This window comes from Macaca mulatta, chromosome 1 (genome assembly GCF_049350105.2).
Source record: "Macaca mulatta isolate MMU2019108-1 chromosome 1, T2T-MMU8v2.0, whole genome shotgun sequence".
Lineage (NCBI taxonomy): Eukaryota > Metazoa > Chordata > Mammalia > Primates > Cercopithecidae > Macaca > Macaca mulatta.
This window is the reverse complement of record NC_133406.1, coordinates 130,509,850-130,528,983: the sequence shown is the minus strand read 5'-3', so window position 1 is coordinate 130,528,983 and position 19,134 is coordinate 130,509,850. Positions and strand designations below refer to the sequence as shown.

The following is a 19,134-nucleotide window of genomic DNA, read 5'->3' as shown; positions in this document are numbered from 1 at the left end:
TGTCTGTCACTGCCTCTTCCAAGGGACTGGCTGGTGATCCTGGCAGTGGCCGGGTTCTAACGGAGTCTGCTGGGCATAGTAAGGCGTTTGACAATTCTTGCTCCCATTTCTGACAGACTCAGAGCAGGAAGCTCCCTGAGGCTCTGTGGAAAGGATGTCTCTTTCTGGGCCTGGGTCTCGCATTCATTCATCCAGCCTTACTGAGTGCTTTCCATTATTACCCAGAGCTTGTGTCTCATTGAATAGGACCCCAAGGGGGTGGAATCTCCATCAGAGAGAACCAGGGTCCCTTTTACCTTCCCCACTATATGACTGCATCACTTCTGTTAGGTCTCCAGGACCCAATCTCTATTGTTTTCTCAGATGGCTTCCAGGTACCCTCTCCAGGCTTGCTGCACAGCTGTCATCAGGACGTTCTCTCTGGGTTTACTTCCTCTGTTTCCTGGATACCTGTGAGAGAAATGTCTTTAGTCCTTGCACAACTGAAAGTGTCTTTACATGCTTACTGAATACTCTGGCTGATGTTTTAGTCTGTTCTCACGCTGCTAATAAAGACATACCCGAGACTGGGTAATTGATAAAGGAAAGAGGTTTAAAGGACTCACAGTTCCACAGGGCCTAGGAGGCCTCATAACCATGGCAGAAGGCAAATGAGGAGCAAAGTCACATCTTCCATGGCAGCAGGCAAGAGGGCCTGTGCAGGGGAACTCCCACTTATAAAACCATCAGATCTCGTGAGATTATTCACTACCATGAGAACAGTATGGGGAAAACTGCCCCCATGATTCAGTTGTCTCCACCTGGCCTCCACTCTTGACACCTGGGGATTATTACAATTCAAGGTAAGATGTGGGTGGGGACACAGCCAAACCATATCAGCTGGGGATAGAATTCTATGATGAAAACCTTCAGACCTCTAATAGACTTACCCACTCTTTTCTGAAATTGAGCATTTCTGGTGAGTAGGTGGATGCGTCTGACTGCATCCTTTGATTTTTTAAAGTTATTATTATTGTTATTATTTTGAGAGGGAATCTTAACTCTGTTGCCCAGGCTGGAGTGCAGTGGTGTGATCTTGGCTCACTGCAACGTCCCCTTCCTGGGTTCAAACGATTCTCCTGCCTCAGCCTCCCGCGTAGCTGGAACTACAGGCACGCACCACTGTGCCCAGATAATTTTTGTATTTTTGGTTTAGAGGTGGGTTTTCACCATGTTGGCCAGGCTGGTCTCGAACTCCTGACCTCGTGATCTACCCACCTCAGCCTCCCAAAGTGCCGGAATTACATGCATGAGCCACTGCGCCTGGCCATATCTTTTGCTTTTTTACTTAAGCTTCTACTGTTTGTCATTCTGAGGTCTATAATTCCAAAGACTACGTGGGGATCTACAGGTTGATGTCTTCCTGACTCACATCCTTGCCGGAACATTCTAAGCATAGGCTTCCTCCACCCTGACAGCAATCCCATAGCTTTATCTGCATTGCATCTTCTTGAAGTAATTTAAAATCTCACTGGAGAGTGAGCTGCTTCAGAGGAAGAATCTCATAGCTTAGCAGTTCCTAAGCTGCGATGCCAGAAATAGTTGTTGAGTCTGTAGGTCAGATATTCATGCAAGGCTCAGCAGGGAGAACTTGTTACAAATCAACAACGGTCTCTTCTCCAAAAACTATATATCCAAAAATACAACTAATCAAAAAATGAGTCAGAATTTCAACAAGCATTTCCCAAAAGTGAATATCCAAATGGTCAATAAGCTCATGAGAAGGTGTTCAACATCATTAGACAGCAGAAAGTTAAAAACCCGTAGATCCTACTGTATCCCCACTAGAATGGCTGACATTGAAAGGACTGACAATTGTTGGTGATTTATGGAGTAACTGGAACTGTCATGCCTTGCTGGTGGGAGAGCCACTTTGGAATACTGGCAGTGTCAGTTGTGGCTAAACATACATCTGCCCAGGACCCAGAAGTCCTGCCCTACAGGAATGAGTCCTAATGGATTCTCAGAACCAGGTATAATGATGTCAAAAGCAGCTTTATTTTAAATAGCCAATAACTGAAAACAATCAAAATTCCATGAGTATAAGAACGAACAAATGAACTGTGGTTTATGAACATAATTCCATCATTCGTATAATGGAATACTTACTCCGCTATAATAAAAATAAACGTGCTAACACTATGTGCAAAAACATGGATGGGTCTCACAGATGTGTTCAGTAAAAGGATCCAGACAGGAGAAAGGACACACGATCTCATTCCACTTACACAAAAATCAGGAGAGGGAAATGAGTCCATGGTATCACAGGTCAGGTGATTGGTGACCCTGGTGAGAACTGGAAGGTTGCCTATCGAAGGCGCCTGGTGGAGTGCTGTAAGTTTTCTCTCTTTATCTGGGGGGTGATTCCAGAACAGTATACAAGTGAGAAATTCCACAGGGTAGCACACTTAAGGCCTGTGCACTGTATGTATATGACACTTCAGTGAAAAGCATGCATGTATGTCTTACATCATTTGTGTGCTTGTGTGTGTTTGCTTTCCCTCATAAGATGTCAACGTCGTGAGGGCATGTGTTTTTGTCTCTTCTTGTTCACTGATGTTACAGGTGTTTGCACATCATCTAGGACAGTCCCTGAGCATAGTAGGTGCTCACTGAATAGTTAATAAGCAAATTATAGGTTCTTCTGAATGGTGTCATTTCAAATTCTCGTTAGTTTTTTTTCATGCCTACTTCTTCAGATGAGATTGGTGTGCATGTATAGTGTTAGAATCTACAGTTTTTTCTCTTTAACATTTTACTTTTTTTTTTTTTTTTTGAGACAGATTCTCACTCCTTTGCCCAGGCTGGAGCGCAGTGGTGCAGTCTCAGCTCACTGCAACCTCCGCTTCATGGGTTGAAGCAATTCTTGTGGCCCAGCCTACTGAGTAGCTGGGACTACAGGCATACACCACCACACCTGGCTAATTTTTGTATTTTTAGTAGAGATGAGGTTTTGCCACAATGGCCAGGCTGGTCTCGAACTCCAGGCCTCAAATTATCTACCTGTCTCCTCCTCTCGAAGTGCTGAGATTACAGGTGTGAGCCACCGCGCCTGGTCTAACATTTTACTTAAAAATCTGTATATGGGCCAGATGTGGTGGCTCATGCCTGTAATCCCAGAACTGAACTTTGGGAGGCAGGCAGTGAGGTTAGGAAATGGAGACCATCCTGGCTAACATGGTGAAACCCCGTCTCTACAAAAAAATACAAAAATTTGCTGGGCGTGGTGGTGCTTGCCTGTAGTCCCAGCTACTCAGGAGGCTGAGGCAGAAGAATTGCTTGAACCCGGGAGGTGGAGGCTGCAGTGAGCCAAGATCGTGCCACTGCACTCCAGCCTGGGCAACAGAGCGAGACTCTGTCTCAAAAAAAAAAAAAAAAAAAAAAAAAATCTGTATATGTTGGCAGTCTGTATGCATGCCTACTTCTGATACTAAATGGCTGCCTAACATTAGTTCCTGTGGATAGTTTGCCTAATTATTCTTATGCTATGGGGTATGTGGATTTTTCTAACTTATTTATTTGTTTTTAGAGCAGGGTAATCATGTTTCAACAATTCCTTCCTGTTTTTGGTTATTTTGAGTAGATCCCCAGAGGCGATTACTACAGGGTAAAGAGTGAGAATGGTTTAATGGTATTATAACAGATAATTTGATTGCTCTCCAGAGAGAGTGACTTAATTTATGGTGCCACCAGCAAGGTACACGGAACTTTCTGCAGTACTTTAGACACTTAGGGGATTGCAATTTCATCTTTTTTTTTTTTTTTAATAAGAACACCTTCAAATTTTCTGGCTGGGTGTGGTGGCTCATGCCTGTAATCCCAGCTCTTTGGGAGGCCAAGGCAGGCAGATCACTTGAGGTCAGAAGTTTGAGACCAGCCTAGCCAATATGGTGAAATCCTGTCTCTACTAAAAAATACAAAAGTTAGCCAGGCCTGGTGGTGGGCACCTGTAGTCCCAAATATTCAGGAGGCTGAGGCACAAGAATCGCTTGAACCTGGGAGGCAGAGGTTGAACTGAGCCAAGATCGTGCCATTGCATACTGCACTCCAGCTTGGGTGACAGTGAGATTCCATCTCAAAAAAAAAAAAAAAAAAAAAGAATACCTTCAAGTTTTCTTCCTTCACCTTTTTTGTTTATTGGTTGTGCATGTTTCTGCCAATGAATCACACTCTATGAATCTACCTGTTCATGACTGTCCTGCAGAAAACTCTCTGTTTACCCATTCTCTGCCTGTGGCTTAGTCAACTCCTGGAGAAAGGGTAAGAATGATCTCGTGGCAGTCAAGGCTTTTTCTCCCACAGGCTCAATGTAATTAATTGTGATTTTGTTCTTGGTTTTCTGTGGCATAATATGATGGTTAATTTTGTGCATTAACTTGACCAAGCTAAGGGATACTCACATGGTAAAATTATTGTATTTGTGAGGGAGTTTCCAGAAGAGATTGGCCTTTGAATCAGAAGACTGAGCCAAGATTTCTCTCAGCAATGGAGGGGGCTTCCAACAAACTGTCAAGGTCCAGAGAGAAGAAAAAGACAGAGGAAGGGTGCATTTGATCTCTCTGACTGGGACTTCCATCTCCACCTATCCTGGGACATCCACACTCCTTGTTCTCTGGCCTTCAGACTTGATCAGGGTCTAACACCGTCGCCTCACACACCACCCTTGTTCTGAGGCCTTTAGACTCACACTGAACGATATAACTGGCTTTCCTGCTTCTCTATCCTGCAGCAGATGATCATGGGACTTCATTCCAAAATTGTGTGAGCCAATTCCCATAAGAGATACCTAGATTTATAAATAAACACATAAATTTCCTACAGGCTTATCTTAGTGGTGACACTTCACATTTTGAAGAACCTTGACTATTACACATAGCAAAAAACAAACAAACAAACAAAAAACCAAACACAAGTGGGTCACCGTCATCAATAAGTAAGTTTTAAAACATCGAACACAGGATAAAAGGCTACAACATATCTATTAGCTGGGTGTAGGGACCAGCCCCACAGGGTCAGTGGGTTTTTCTCCCCGTGTGCGGAGATGAGAGATTGTAGAAATAAAGACACAAGACAAAGGGATAAATGAAAAGACAACTGGGCCTGGGGGACCACTGCCACCAAGACGCGGAGACCAGTAGTGGCCCCGAATGCCAGGCTGCGCTGATATTTATTGGATACAAGACAAAGGGGCAGGGTAAGGAGTGTGAGCCATCTCCGATGATAGGTAAGGTCACGTGGGTCACATGTCCACTGGACAGAGGGCCCTTCCCTGTTTAGCAGCCAAGGTGGAGAGAGGGAGAGAGAAGACAGCTTACACCATTATTTCTGCATATCAGAGACTTTTAGTACTTTCACTAATTTTGCTACTGCTATCTATAAGGCAGAGCCAGGTGTACAGGATGGAACATGAAAGTGGACTAGGAATGTGACCACTGAAGCACAGCACCACAGGGAGACGGTTAGGCCTCCGGATACCTGGGGGCAGGCCTAACTGATGTCAGGTCCTCCACAAGAGGTGGAGGAGGGGAGTCTTCTCTAAACTCCCCCGGGGAAATGGAGACTCCCTTTCCCCGTCTGCTAAGTAAGGGGTGTTTTTCCTTGGCACTGACGCTACCGCTAGAACAGGGTCTGCTTGGTAAGGGGCGTCATCCCAGACACTCGTGTTACCGCGAGACCAAGGAGCCCTCTGGTGGCTCCGTATAGGCGTGACAGAGGGCTCACACTCTTTTTTTTTTGAGACGGAGTCTCGCTCTGTCACCCAGCCTGGAGTGCACTGGCGCCTCCCGGGTTCACGCCATTCTCCTGCCTCAGCCTCCCCAGTAGCTGGGACTACAGGCACCCGCCACCTCGCCCGGCTAGCTTTTCATATTTTTTTAGTAGAGACGGGGTTTCACCGTGGTAGCCAGGATGATTTCGATCTCCTGACCTCGTGATCCGCCCATGTCGGCCTCCCAAAGGGCTGGGATTACAGGCGTGAGCCAACGCGCCGGGCCGGGCTCACACTCTTATCTTCTGATCACTTCTCACTATGTCCCTTCAGCTCCTATCTCTGTATGGCCTGGGTTTTCCTAGGTTATGATTGTAGAGCAAGGATTATTATAATAGTGGAATAAAGAGCAGTTGCTACAAACTAATGATTAATGATATTCATATATAATCATGTCTATGATCTAGATCTAGTATAACTCTTCTTGTTTTATATATTTTATTACACTGGAACAGCTCCTGCCCTCGGTCACTTGCCTCGGCACCTGGGTGGCTTCTGCCCACACCTGGGTTTTTTTTTCTATATGGAAAGAACTGTCTGAGATGCCTTGCGGTAAACGCCAAGGAGATTTCCAGGGAAGATATCCTCTTTTCTCCTGGTCAATCTGTCTGTTGATGATCATTATTTTAAAGGCTCCAAAGATCAAAACATCTGCTTGCACATTTTGACGATTCGTTTTGGGTGAGGGTCTCTGGCAGGCTTGGAAGGGTGGGTGAACAGTGGGAAGGGGGCTGCCTCTGTGGTGACTGGCATCACTCATATCCATATCTGTGGCAGTCATCAGGTGCTTATTGTATATTTGAGTTTTGGTCACCCCTATGGGGGTGTTAAATGCAGGGAGGGTCTAGTCAAGCCATTACAGGTTGGCAGTGACTTGTAGCAACTTTCTACACACCTTTCTCAATCAGGGTGGATACCTTTTGAAAATAAGTTCATTTCATCCTGCCTAGCTTTGCCCCAGTAGCTCTAGAAGAATTACCACATGGTGCTGAGCTCGGGCTGCCTGGCTCTGGAACAATGTGCTCAGAGCTGCAGGGGAGGCCTGCTGTCTGGCTGCCAGAGAGAGTCCCACCACTCCCTACCCTGTATCCTGGAAGACGAGGCTGCCCCCAGCCTGTCCACCTAGTAGACCATTTCCCTGCCCAATTCTCCTTCTCTCATTGCTGATGAGCAGCTTGATGCCCGCAGGGACTGCGCCAGCTGAGATTGTCTCTAGGTCCTCCCTTCTGCCAGCTGGTGTCCAGGGAAGTGGGTCCTTTGGTCTCCTTCCTGCCACCAGAATTTCGAGGACCTTGTTTCTCCCACTGCAGCTTTTGACCCAGTCCTGGCTCATAGACTAGGGTTTCTTAACCTCAGCTGCACAGAGATTTGCAGGGCAGAGTTCTTTGTTGTGAGGCGCTGTCCTGAGCATCGCAGGGCGCTCAGCATCCTACCCATCCTCTCCCCACTAATAGCATGGGCGCTTCCTGCTGTTTACAGTGAACAAAGTCTCCAGGCAGACGTACATGTCCCCTGAGGGGCAAAATCACCTTCACTTGAATCACATCCAGTGGTGGCCTGGATGGATACTGGCATTCAGAAATAATAATAATTTTAAAAAATCATAATGTAACTCATATAGTTATGTCCTTATTGATGCAACATTTAATAATGTAAGTATTATTAATACTTATTAATGATTACATGTATATTTAATGTTTTTTTACCTTTTATTTTGATCTAGTGTCAGAGTTTGAGAAGTTTGTAGAAAGATTATAAATGACTCTGATTACCCTAGATACTAGTGTTCCCACATGGGCTTTCTGCCCCCCAGAGTACCCTCTGCCCCTCCTCCTGCCCCCGCCTTTCTGTCTCTCTCTCCCCCAGCAAGCTCCCTATGAGCACAACTCCAATTATAAGAAAAACACCATTTTCTTTTCTCTGAGGCGGCATTCTTGACGTTTGGATTCAGGCTGAGAAGTGACAGTGATTTATAATCATCCTTGCCTGTGTAGTCCTTCCCATGTTAGGTCATGTCTGTCGTTTATGTTGATGACAATCTGTGTCATCCACGCCATTTTCAAAATTTTTGAAAACATATCCAGCCAAAAGCTAAGGATAAAATGCCCTTTTGTGTTGTTATTTTTCTTTATTGCTCTTTTATTACTTCATTCAGAATCTCTATCTCTTATCATGTTTTGGCCTGTTTGTGTTTCTTCCGCTTGGTGGTAACATCAGTTAACATTGAGTTTAGAAAAAATGTTTCCCCAATTAAAAAAAAATCACTTATACTACATCTTCTTTCTGATTTGCATTAACTTGTAATTTTATTTTTTGTTTTTGTTGTACTAATACTCTGTTAATCAGCTAACTTTCAAGAAAATAATCTATTATGTATAACAAGCAAATTGGTTAGTTTCAATATTCTTCTTAAGGTAACTTCTTGCTTCCCCTTCTTTTTCCATCTCTAACTTTGTTCCTTTTCTACTTTCTTGAAATTCTAGTTTGTTTGCCTTATTTTTGGTATCACAGGCATGTTGGAAAAATGTTTTCTCAATTCGAATTTGGTAGCATCTTGGATATGGTGATTTTTATTTTCTTCTTTTCAGATTGAAGCAAAGATTCTTTATATTTTGGATTTCCTAAGTTCACCCAAACAATATTTAAGAGACTTTAATACATTTCCATGAAGTAGGATACATTTTATTGTCTGTCAGTATTTGTTTCTAATAGATTGGTTTTCAAAATTCTGACAACATTTTATGTAGATTTTCTGTTAATTTGACTTGAGAATATAAGAATGTTGACAGAAGAGACAGAAGGAATTATGAAATCCAGTCCAGAGGTCCCCTTACAGGCCCTTGGTAAAATGGGACCCAGTGCATTTTGACTGTCTGTGCCAGCGCTGTTTTAAAAATTAGAACTTGTCCACATTTTGCAGTTCGGACAGCACATACAAATCCAGAAGACCTGGCCCTGTCGGGACTGAGTTTCTGTGTGGTGACAACTGGCTACAACCCCTTCCTTCAGAACACTTGCATCTTCCCTCATCCCCGCTGCTCCAGTTCCCCATCCACAGACGCACTGCCCTGCTGGTGTGATTCTCGTGGCCACTGTGGCAGCTACTTTGGAGATCCTGCTGGTCCAGCCCTTCCTGCCTTCCGCAGAGCTATACTCCTCCTTCTGAAGAAGCCACCTGGGGCCTGGGGCCCATCTTCCTGGCTCCTCAGAGTCCTTGCAACAGCAGGCACTGCTTCTCTCTCCTGCACTCAATCCCTCTCCCACTCCACTTCTTCTCAGTGTGCAAAAACACTAAGAAGTGTCCCGTATTTTCAAAATCTCTCCCCTGAAGTTCCCACCTGATATGTAGTTGGAGATGGGCAAAGTACAGTGTCCTTGAAGCATTGTTTTATTCATAGTGCCTGGAATGTGGTAGGATCTCAACAACTGTTGTTTCATTAGAGGAATTACCAAATATGTGAATACCAATGTAACAGTACCGGTTCTATGTGTTTCAAAATTATTATTCTCATGAGTGTTAGCTTTCTTAAAAATTCATTTCTTTTAGTTGGATCTAGACATTTTATCTTTCACAGCTCAAGATGGACAAACTCAGAATCATAAACTCTTAATGCATAATGAGAAATGTAACAATTCCTAGGGCCAGGCACTTGTGTCTGTGCTGGTGCTATTGCCTCAATGCAGGAAAATCTACATGAGAATTCACTTTGAGGCCAAAACTGCTTCCTAAACGTGGATACCTACCAGGTATTTGAGCTGGGAGTACTGCCCAGGTCTGGATGGGTGGGGAGTGTTTGCAACAAGGACTGCGCCTTGCCATCCTCAGTGACACAGTGTCCAAGTGCCCCAACTTAGCAGACACCTGCCGACCACCTGATTTCTGTGGCCTAATAGGGATGTGATGAAATCTACCTGTGCCACTCAACCCCAATCCACACGTTATCCAGGTGGTTTGAAACTTTTTTGATATACTGGGTTCATGCTCTGGAGTCCTAACAATGTTTTAGCTAATTACCAAATATATATATATATATATATATATATATATAGAGAGAGAGAGAGAGAGAGAGAGAGAGAGAGAGAGCACAGTGCAATAACCTTGTCCTTTACATTGTAAAAAGATTTCTCCTTAAAGGTCTATCATCTGTTTTCATATATCCATTATTATTTGTAATATCCTTTAAACAAAGCAAAGTCAACCCCAGGCCAAGCCATTGCACAACTCTTTCGAAATAGTCTCCTTTCTACCTTGAAAGAAGAAAGTTGGCAGGTTGAACGTTGTTTTTGTGGAGCTTGTACCACGAGTCACATATCACAGTGTGACTTCAAAGGCCACTGGAGCCACCATCTCACACTGAAGAACACACATGGGTCAGGAGCCAGGTCCAGGTCCAGAACGGTGGATCTGGAGAGGTGAGGGTCCCAGCCTGTGGTCCTGTGGGGAGCCCTCAGGCTCCTCTCTGGCCACCATACTCTGACCTCCCTCTTCAGCAGGACAGGGTTCTGGCTTCTCTGATGACAGGTTGTGTGGCAGACCAGGTCTCACTAACACAGGCCTCCATAACAACCGGCTCAGTACTGACTGAGTGATTAGATATTAAAAGCTAAGAAAAAAAAAAAAAAAAAGCCGGTGCCTTTATACAAAGGCTGGAACGTAACAAAAGCCCACCAACAGTTTTGCTTAGGCCTTTCTTGGGCCTTAAAGCATGACAAAATAACGAAGGAATTCTTAACAGGACCCATTTAGCATTAAACAAGTTTTATTGGGGGTCTGAGGGAACTCCCCACACCTCCGTGAGGTAGCAGGAAACGAGATAAGGGTAATCACCCCTGGCACCTGGACCCATTTAGATAAAGTAAATAGACTGAGGCTCCAGAGTAAGGTCTCAGGACCCAGAACTTAGTTATAGGTTAAAGAAGTCAATCACTTATGTCTTTAGATGATGCACACTCACTTGTAGACATATAGCTTAGAAGGTATAGATGCTCTGGAAAACTTTGTAATTTTGAGTTGGTCTGGTGGTAATTTCCAGACCTTCTCCCTGTAACCAGTTGCAGAAATAAAAACCTCTCTTCCTCTCCAGGTGATCTGCATCTGGTTATTGGGCCTAGCGAAATAGCAGCCTGACCTTCCGTTTGGTCCCGGAAGTTCTTCCACCCTCCCTCGCCTGCCCTCTGTGGCCACTGCACTCACTGCTGCTGTTGCTGTTTTGGTCTATGTGAGACTATGTGGTCTAGTGGACTGGCTGGACATTTCCAGGGGGCACCTCAGATACCTCACCAACTTGCTGGGTCTGATCCTTTAATTTAGATTCATAAATTGTGCCAAAATACGAAGTGGCTACTTTACATAGTATGTAGTCAGATGACCAAAGGACTCAGTACCCGAGGGCACCTAACAGAAAACACAGACCACATTTCCTTTACTCTGACCCATTTCTTGGGGGTCCTTCCCATACCACTGACACCGTTCCTGTGTAGGCGGGGCTAGAGGGGAGACAAAGCCCTCGGAGTAGCTTTCGAATCAGAGGAAGTCCTGCTCTTACAGTGACGGGCTGAATTAAATTCCCAGGTTGGGGCCACCACCTTTTAGTCTGATCCCTGCAGCCCGAGTCTCCCAGAGCCCGCGGGAACTCGGCAGCAGAGAGAAGGCTGAGGGATTCCGCGGGCAGGGAAGAGAAGGGAGAAGAGCTTTTTGCTCCTTTAGGATCTGGCTGTTGTTTCAAGCGCAGGGCCAGGTCGCTGTAGACCTAGCAAGGGCTGGATGGACTCGTGGAGCCTCAGGGTGGGTTGGGGAAGCTGGCGAGGGTGATTCCCGCTTTCGGCTTCTGGGCGTCCTGACCTCGCTCCGGGAACCCTCGGGGCTGGGAGGCGGGCGTGGGTCTTACTGATTCCGGCCCCAGAGGCGCGCTCCGGGGCCACAGACTGCGGCGTTTCGGGGGCTTGGCGGGCCAAGGGGCGGGATCGCAGCAAGGCCCCTCCTTTCCCCTCTGTGGAGCTCTTACAGTCTGTACCCCGGTTGTGGCCTGTCTGCAGAATCCGCACCAACAGGCACCATGTCCATGACCCTGGGGTACTGGGACATCCGAGGGGTGAGCGAGGGTCCCCTGGACGGTGGGACCAGGGCGCAGGGTGGGAAGTGTGGAGCAGCTGAGGGACGGGCTCTAGGGATCCTTCCTCTTCAGGGAGGTCTCCCTCAGAAGGGCCTGTGCAAGACTGTGTGTGTGTGTATTTGGGGGTGGGGGTGGGCAGAGGAGGCGATGTGTGCGTGCAGTGTAAACTGGGGGTGTTCCTGTTGCAGACAAAGTCACCAAGTCAGGGACCCTCCATCTCTGACCCGAGCTGCCGGCCCTCTCTCCCAGCTGGCCCACGTCATCCGCCTGCTCCTGGAATACACAGACTCAAGCTATGAGGAAAAGAAGTACTTTAGGGAGGATGGTAATGGCACCTTCCTGTCTGGGGCCTGCCCACTCCCGCTGAGTTGGCACCAAGCAACCCATGGTGGCCAGCTGTGGCTGCCTCTGCAGGCCTCCCCTGCTGGAGCTGCAGGCTGTCCCTTCCCTGAGCCCCTGTGAGGGAGCCCTCTGGCCTTGCAAGGCAGAATGCTGGGTCGGGATGCTGAGCCCCCTGTCTGGGTAATTGGGTTGGGTGTACCTCAGGGCTTGCCTAAATCCTGGAAGCCTTAGCCTTGTGAGGTCCAGAGCCCTCACCGGGATTCTTTCTCTCTGAACCTTGGGATGCGGGCCTGAGTGGTCAGATTCTAGATCCACCTGTCTCAGGGGTCTTGCCACTGGCTCCTTGGGAGGGTCCCGGGAAAGGAGGGCTGGGCTCTGGGGAGGTTTGTTTTCACTTCATCTTCCCCACCACAGCTCCTGACTATGACAGAAGCCAGTGGCTGAATGAAAAATTCAAGCTGGGCCTGGACTTTCCCAATGTAGGTGCAGGGGAAGGGGCGGTTTTGGGGGTAAGTGTAACGTGTCTCTGACCCCATTTCCTCTCCCAGCTTAGAGGGGTCAAGATCAGGAGTCTTCTGCCCAATTCCCTCACTCCTGGCTGTCTACATAGCCCTTCCATGATGTTCTGTGTCCAAGCTCATTTGTCCATATGACAGTATTTCTATCTCAGGCCTGCCATGAGCAGGCACAGTGAGTGCCGGGTCTCCTCTCTGCCCTTGCTTATGAGAAGGGGTTGCTGGGGAACCTGGTGGCCCAACTGCGCTTCCCTGGTTTCCCATTCATCCAGCTGCCCTACTTGATTGATGGGACTCACAAGATCACCCAGAGCAATGCCATCCTGCGCTACATTGCCCGTAAGCACAACCTGTGTGAGTGTGGTTTGTTGCAGTGTGTGGGGGGAAGGTGGCCTCCTCCTTGGCTGGATTGGGGTGCGATGCTCAGAAAGACTCTGTGTTTTGTGGGTGGCAGGTGGGGAGACAGAAGAGGAGAAGATTCGTGTGCACATTATGAAGAACCAGACCATGGACAACCATATGCAGCTGGTCATGATCTGCCACAACCCAGAATTTGCGAGTCTCCCCAGTGATCTGCACCTGGCAGAGTTTGGATTTGGGGCCCGGACTCTTGCATTCCTGCACACACTGGTCTTTTCTTAAGTCCTTGGTACCACTCATCCTCCAAGTGCTTTCCCATACTATCAACAGTTATTCTCACAACTCCAATGTCACGTCAACAAAAGCAGAGGCAATTCCCAGCAATCTTAGGACACGATCCAGGCATCCCAGGGTAGAAATTCAATTCCTAGATGGTAAAGTTCATGTTCAGAATCTCCTTCATCGCCTCTGGCCTCTGACTTCTGTCCTGGGTCATTTCTCTCAGCCAGTTCACATCACCTGCCTGCTCCTAGAATATACAGACTCAAGTACAAGACAGAGGAATGTAATGGCACCGTTGAATTGCATCTTTTCCTCAACAGTTTTCCAAGTGCTGTCATTGACATGCATAGGGATCCACGCATTTTCATAACAGGCAGCTCAGAGGCAGCCAGCGGGCCTTTATTCCTCTCCCTCTTTCCTTTCAACCTGAACTTCTTATCTCCCTGGAAACTGGTCAATGTCCATGTTTTCTCTTGCCACCCCATTAGGAGGAACTTTCTACTTCTTTCCCTGAGCTCCTGTAGTTCTTTGCATCCTTGATTCTGCCCATGTCTGGGTCCAAATGCTGCCAGGTGCTCGGGCGCCACTGGGGCTGACCCAGAGGTTATTGGGAGGTCAGTGATAACAGATTCAGGGACGGCATCTCATTCCTCTCTGCCTTCTGATCACTTCAGATAGGGTCTGGCACCCAGTCGGAGTCTAATAATTGCTGATGTATCCAACTGAAGCCTGGGCACTGCCCCAGTTTTAGTTGCGGGGAAGACGGCTGCTTGCCCACGGCTAGCCTGGGCCATCCACAGCCCTGGGGAGGCCATGTCTATGCAGGGAGCTTTTGTCTGAGGGTGGTGACAGCTGTTTTCTGCCTCAGGAGAAACTGAAGCCAAAATACTTGGAGGAACTCCCTGAAAAGCTAAAGCTCTATTCACAGTTTCTGGGGAAGCGGCCATGGTTTGCAGGAGACACGGTAAAGAAGGAGTGATATAGGGAATGAGATCTGTTTTGCTTCATGTGTTGTGGAGGTTCCAGCCCACATATTCTTGGCCTTGTGCAGATCACTTTTGTAGATTTTCTCGTCTATGATGTCCTTGACCTGCACCATACATTTGAGCCCAAGTGTTTGGATGCCTTCCCAAATTTGAAGGACTTCATCTCCCGCTTTGAGGTGATGCCCCCATCCTCCTTTCTCTTTGATGCCCCTTGTTCCTTTCCCTCCTTTGAGATGCTTTCCCAGTCCTGGAGCTACACATAGAATAACTTGCATTTATTGAGCATTGGCTTCATGCCACGAACCGTGCCCAGCACATTATACCTATTGTGTGGAATTTGAATTTTATAACATTCCAACAGGGTGACAGAATTATCTCGCCCATTTTGGAGATAAGGAAACTGAGAATGAGATGGTCAGGCATTGCTCAGGGTCCCAGAGCCGGTGGAGGCTGTGCTGGGCTCTCTATGAGCCTCTGGATCTATGGGTGGCAGTCAGGGCTCTCCTGTATGTGACCAGAGAAAAAGCCTTAGGCTTCCCCTAGCCTGGGTTTCACAGCCCAGGACACTTTGGAAGAGGCAGAGCACTTCGTGACCATGGATGGAGCTGGCAATAGTAGGACTGGCCCAACGGTGGCGTTGATGTCTAGTGCTAAACCCACGGGCAATATTCATTGCTACCTCCAGAAGCTTTGCATGATCGGACCCCTGTGTGGGGAGTCCTGAGAGCCAGGGCTGTGGCTGGAGCTGGATTAAGGTACATATGTGGGTGCCCCTGTTAAAGGAGTTTATGTTGAAATGCCCAGTGCTGGGGCACTTTCTTACTCCACCTGTCTTCCTTTTTTTTTTTTTTCGAGACAGAATCTTGCTCTGTTGCCCAGGCTGGAGTACAGTGGAGTAATCTTGGCTCACTGTAACCTCTGCCTCCTGGGTTCAAGCGATTCTCCTGCCTCAGCTGCCAGAGTAGCTGGGATTACAGGTGTGCGCCACTATGTCCAGCTAATTTTTGTATTTTTAGTAGAGACGGGGTTTCACCATTTGGCCAGGCTGGTCTCAAACTCCTGACCTCAGGTGATCTGCCCGCCTTGGCCTCCCTAAGTGCTACTCCTCTTCTCTTTTTTCCCTCCAATGTTCCACGTGTTCCCCCTGTGAGATGAGTGGCACGCTGGTTTTACTCCTGTTTACTGACCTTCTCCTCTGCATGAGGCAGGGTGTGAGGCACAGTGGGAGATGCATAGATGACCGCCCCATCCCGGAAAAGAGTGCAGTGAGAGGCCTGCCGGCAGAGCAACCCTTGAGGGGTGTGTGGCACCACCTGGGTACTGGGCCCGGGGCCTGCCCTCACTCACGGAGAAGCATCCCTCACCCGTGTTGATCTTGTTTGAGAGCAGCAAATCCTGCTTTAGGACAGATTTGGGAATTTGAGGCACTAGTCCAAAGGGCTTCTGAGCCTAGAATCTGTTTCCCTTTCCCACTCCCCATCAAGAGATCTGCTTGCTTAGCTAGTTCCCATCAGCTCTGGTTCTGGTCCAGGCTTAAGTGGCCTTGGAGTTATGTAAGATGTGGTGGGAAGGGAGGGGTGGAGGACAGCTGAGGTCTCTGGCCTGTGACATGCCAAGGTCAATCAGTTTGAGAACAAGCAGTCCGGGAATTTTTTTTTTTTTTTTTTTTTTTGAGATTGTGTCTTGCTGTTGCCCAGGCTGGAGTGCAGTGGCGTGATCTAGGCTTACTGCAACCTCTGCCTCCTGGGTTTAAGCAATTCTCTGCCTCAGCCTCCTGAGTAGCTGGGATTACAAGTAGCCGCTACCACACTCAGCTAATTTTTCTATTTTTAGTAGAGATGGGCTTTCACCATGTTGACCAGGCTGGTCTCGAACTCCTGAACTCAGGTGATCCACCTACCTCGGCTTCCCAATATGCTGGAATTACAGGTGTGAGCCACCATGCCTGGCTGGATCTTTTTGAATACTTTATATGGGAATTCAATCCTGGTAAGATTGTGCACAGCACATCTGAGTGTCTTGTAGCCTGATCTGCAGCAGCAGGGCTGGAGATGCCATGGGTTAGGGCACAGTGAGATTCTGCTCAGGTATTAGATGGAGAACTTTGGACTTTCCGCTTTAAGGGGAATGATTAGAGCCTAGTCTCACCTTTCATTTTCTTATGCGCTGCCACCCCCCATTCCACTTTCATCCAGGTTTTACTGAGACATTGGGTGAGTGTGTTGTGAGCCCGTTTGTTCTGCTGGAGGTCCCTTCTGTGTGTCTACACCCAGACAAGCCAAGAGCCTCCCTGTGGAAAAGGAGACTGTTTGTGCAGTCAAGGGGTGACAGGGCCCGGTGTGAGGGGTGGTGGGGCAGAAGAAGAAGAGTATTTGGCAGAAAGAGGCCAGAACCAGAGAGAGACAGAACCAGGCTACATTGTAGCCCTGTTCCCCTTACTAGGTATTTAAATGTGAGGTAGTTGCTGAACTTCTGTTTCCCACATGAGAAACGATGGTAATAGATTCAGCCTTGCAGAGCAGTCAAGTGGATTTTCTAAGCTTGTATTATAATTTCTCTTGGGTACAGAGCAGCCAGCACAGTGTAGAATCTCCATAAGTGCTAGCTGTTACTGTGGTATAGCATTACTTAAAGGAAGCTGGAAGAGTTAACTCTGCAGATCTGGGGACCCTAAGAGGCTGTGTGATGTCCCAGCACTTGAGCCCACGTGGAAAGGCTGTGGCCAAGGCCCTGACCTGCTGTGTCTGCAGTGGGGCTGTCCCCATGGGCAGCTGACCTTGAGCTCTGGCCTTATTTTCCCCCGTCTCAGGGCTTGGAGAAGATCTCTGCCTACATGAAGTCCAGCCGCTTCCTCCCAAGACCTGTGTTCACAAAGATGGCTGTCTGGGGCAACAAGTAATGCCTGGAAGGCCAGGAGGTGGGAGTGAGGTGCCCATACTCAGCCCTCTGCCCAGGCTGTGGAGCGCAGCTGGACTCTGCATCCCAGCACCTGGCTCCTCATTCCTTTCTCCTGTTTATTCCCATCTTTACCCCTAAGACTTTATTGTCCCCGTCTTCACCTCCCCTAAACCCCTGTCCCATGCAGGTGCTTTAAAGCCTCAGTTACCCACTTTCCTTCATGAACATCCCCCTCCCAATATTACCCTTCGCGGCACTAAAGCCAGCCTGACCTTCCTTCCTGTTAGTGGTTGTGTCTGCTTTGAGGGGCCTGCCTAGCCCCTCGCCTGTGGAGCTCAGCCCCAAGCTGTACCCGTGCTGAATGAAAGAGCAGCATTGACTGGTTTATAGGCCCTGCTCCTGTAACATGGCCCCTGCCTTAGGCCTACCTGATCGAAGTAAAGCCTCAATCACATTTGCTGTGTCTTGTCTTATTTGCTCCTGGCCATCTACCCAGACTGTCTGTCTGTCACTGCCTCTTCCAAGGGACTGGCTGGTGATCCTGGCAGTGGCCGGGTTCTAACGGAGTCTGCTGGGCATAGTAAGGCATTTGACAATTCTTGCTCCCATTTCTGACAGACTCAGAGCAGGAAGCTCCCTGAGGCTCTGTGGAAAGAATGTCTCTTTCTGGGCCTGGGTCTCCCATTCATTCATCCAGCCTTACTGAGTGCTTTCCATAATTACCCAGAGCTTGTGTCTCATTGAATAGGACCCCAAGGGGGTGGAATCTCCATCAGAGAGAACCAGGGTCTCTTTTACCTTCTCCACTATATGACTGCATCACTTCTGTTAGGTCTCCAGGACCCAATCTCTATTGATTTTCTCAGATGGCTTCCAGGTACCCTCTCCAGGCTTGCTGCACAGCTGTCATCAGGACGTTCTCTCTGGGTTTATTTCCTCTGTTTCCTGGGTACCTGTGAGAGAAATGTCTTTAGTCCTTGCACAACTGAAAGTGTCTTTACATACTTACTGAATACTCTGGCTGATGTTTTAGTCTGTTCTCACACTGCTAATAAAGACATACCTGAGACTGGGTAATTGATAAAGGAAAGAGGTTTAAAGGACTCACAGTTCCACAGGGCCTAGGAGGCCTCATAACCATGGCAGAAGGCAAATGAGGAGCAAAGTCACATCTTCCATGGCAGCAGGCAAGAGGGCCTGTGCAGGGGAACTCCCACTTATAAAACCATCAGATCTCGTGAGATTATTCACTACCACGAGAACAGTATGGGGAAAACTGCCCCCATGATTCAGTTATCTCCACCTGTCTCCCATGCTTGACACCTGGGGATTATTACAATTCAAGGTAAGATGTGGGTGGGGACACAGCCAAACCATATCAGCTGGGGATAGAATTCTATGATGAAAACCTTCAGACCTCTAATAGACTTACCCACTCTTTTCTGAAATTGAGCATTTCTGGTGAGTAGGTGGATGCGTCTGACTGCATCCTTTGATTTTTTAAAGTTATTATTATTGTTATTATTTTGAGAGGGAATCTTACTCTGTTGCCCAGGCTGGAGTGCAGTGGTGTGATCTTGGCTCACTGCAACGTCCCCTTCCCGGGTTCAAAGGATTCTCCTGCCTCAGCCTCCCGAGTAGCTGGAACTACAGGCACGCACCACTGTGCCCAGATAATTTTTGTATTTTTGGTTTAGAGGTGGGTTTTCACTATGTTGGCCAGGCTGGTCTCGAACTCCTGACCTTGTGATCCACCCACCTCAGCCTCCCAAAGTGCCGGAATTACATGCATGAGCCACTGCACCTGACCATATCTTTTGCTTTTTTACTTA

General features: G+C 47.7%; 1 protein-coding gene across 1 annotated transcript; it reads left to right on the top strand.

Moving 5' to 3' along the window:
* Positions 1-11,829: 11,829 nt before the first annotated feature.
* GSTM1 (glutathione S-transferase mu 1) lies at positions 11,830-17,750 on the top strand. The gene is made up of 8 exons (XM_077952050.1): positions 11,830-11,898; positions 12,169-12,244; positions 12,676-12,740; positions 13,049-13,130; positions 13,231-13,331; positions 14,287-14,382; positions 14,470-14,580; positions 17,214-17,750. The coding sequence occupies exons 1-8, from the start codon at positions 11,863-11,865 to the stop codon at positions 17,301-17,303; spliced, it is 657 nt and encodes a 218-aa protein (XP_077808176.1). The 5' UTR covers positions 11,830-11,862; the 3' UTR covers positions 17,304-17,750.
* Positions 17,751-19,134: the final 1,384 nt, after the last annotated feature.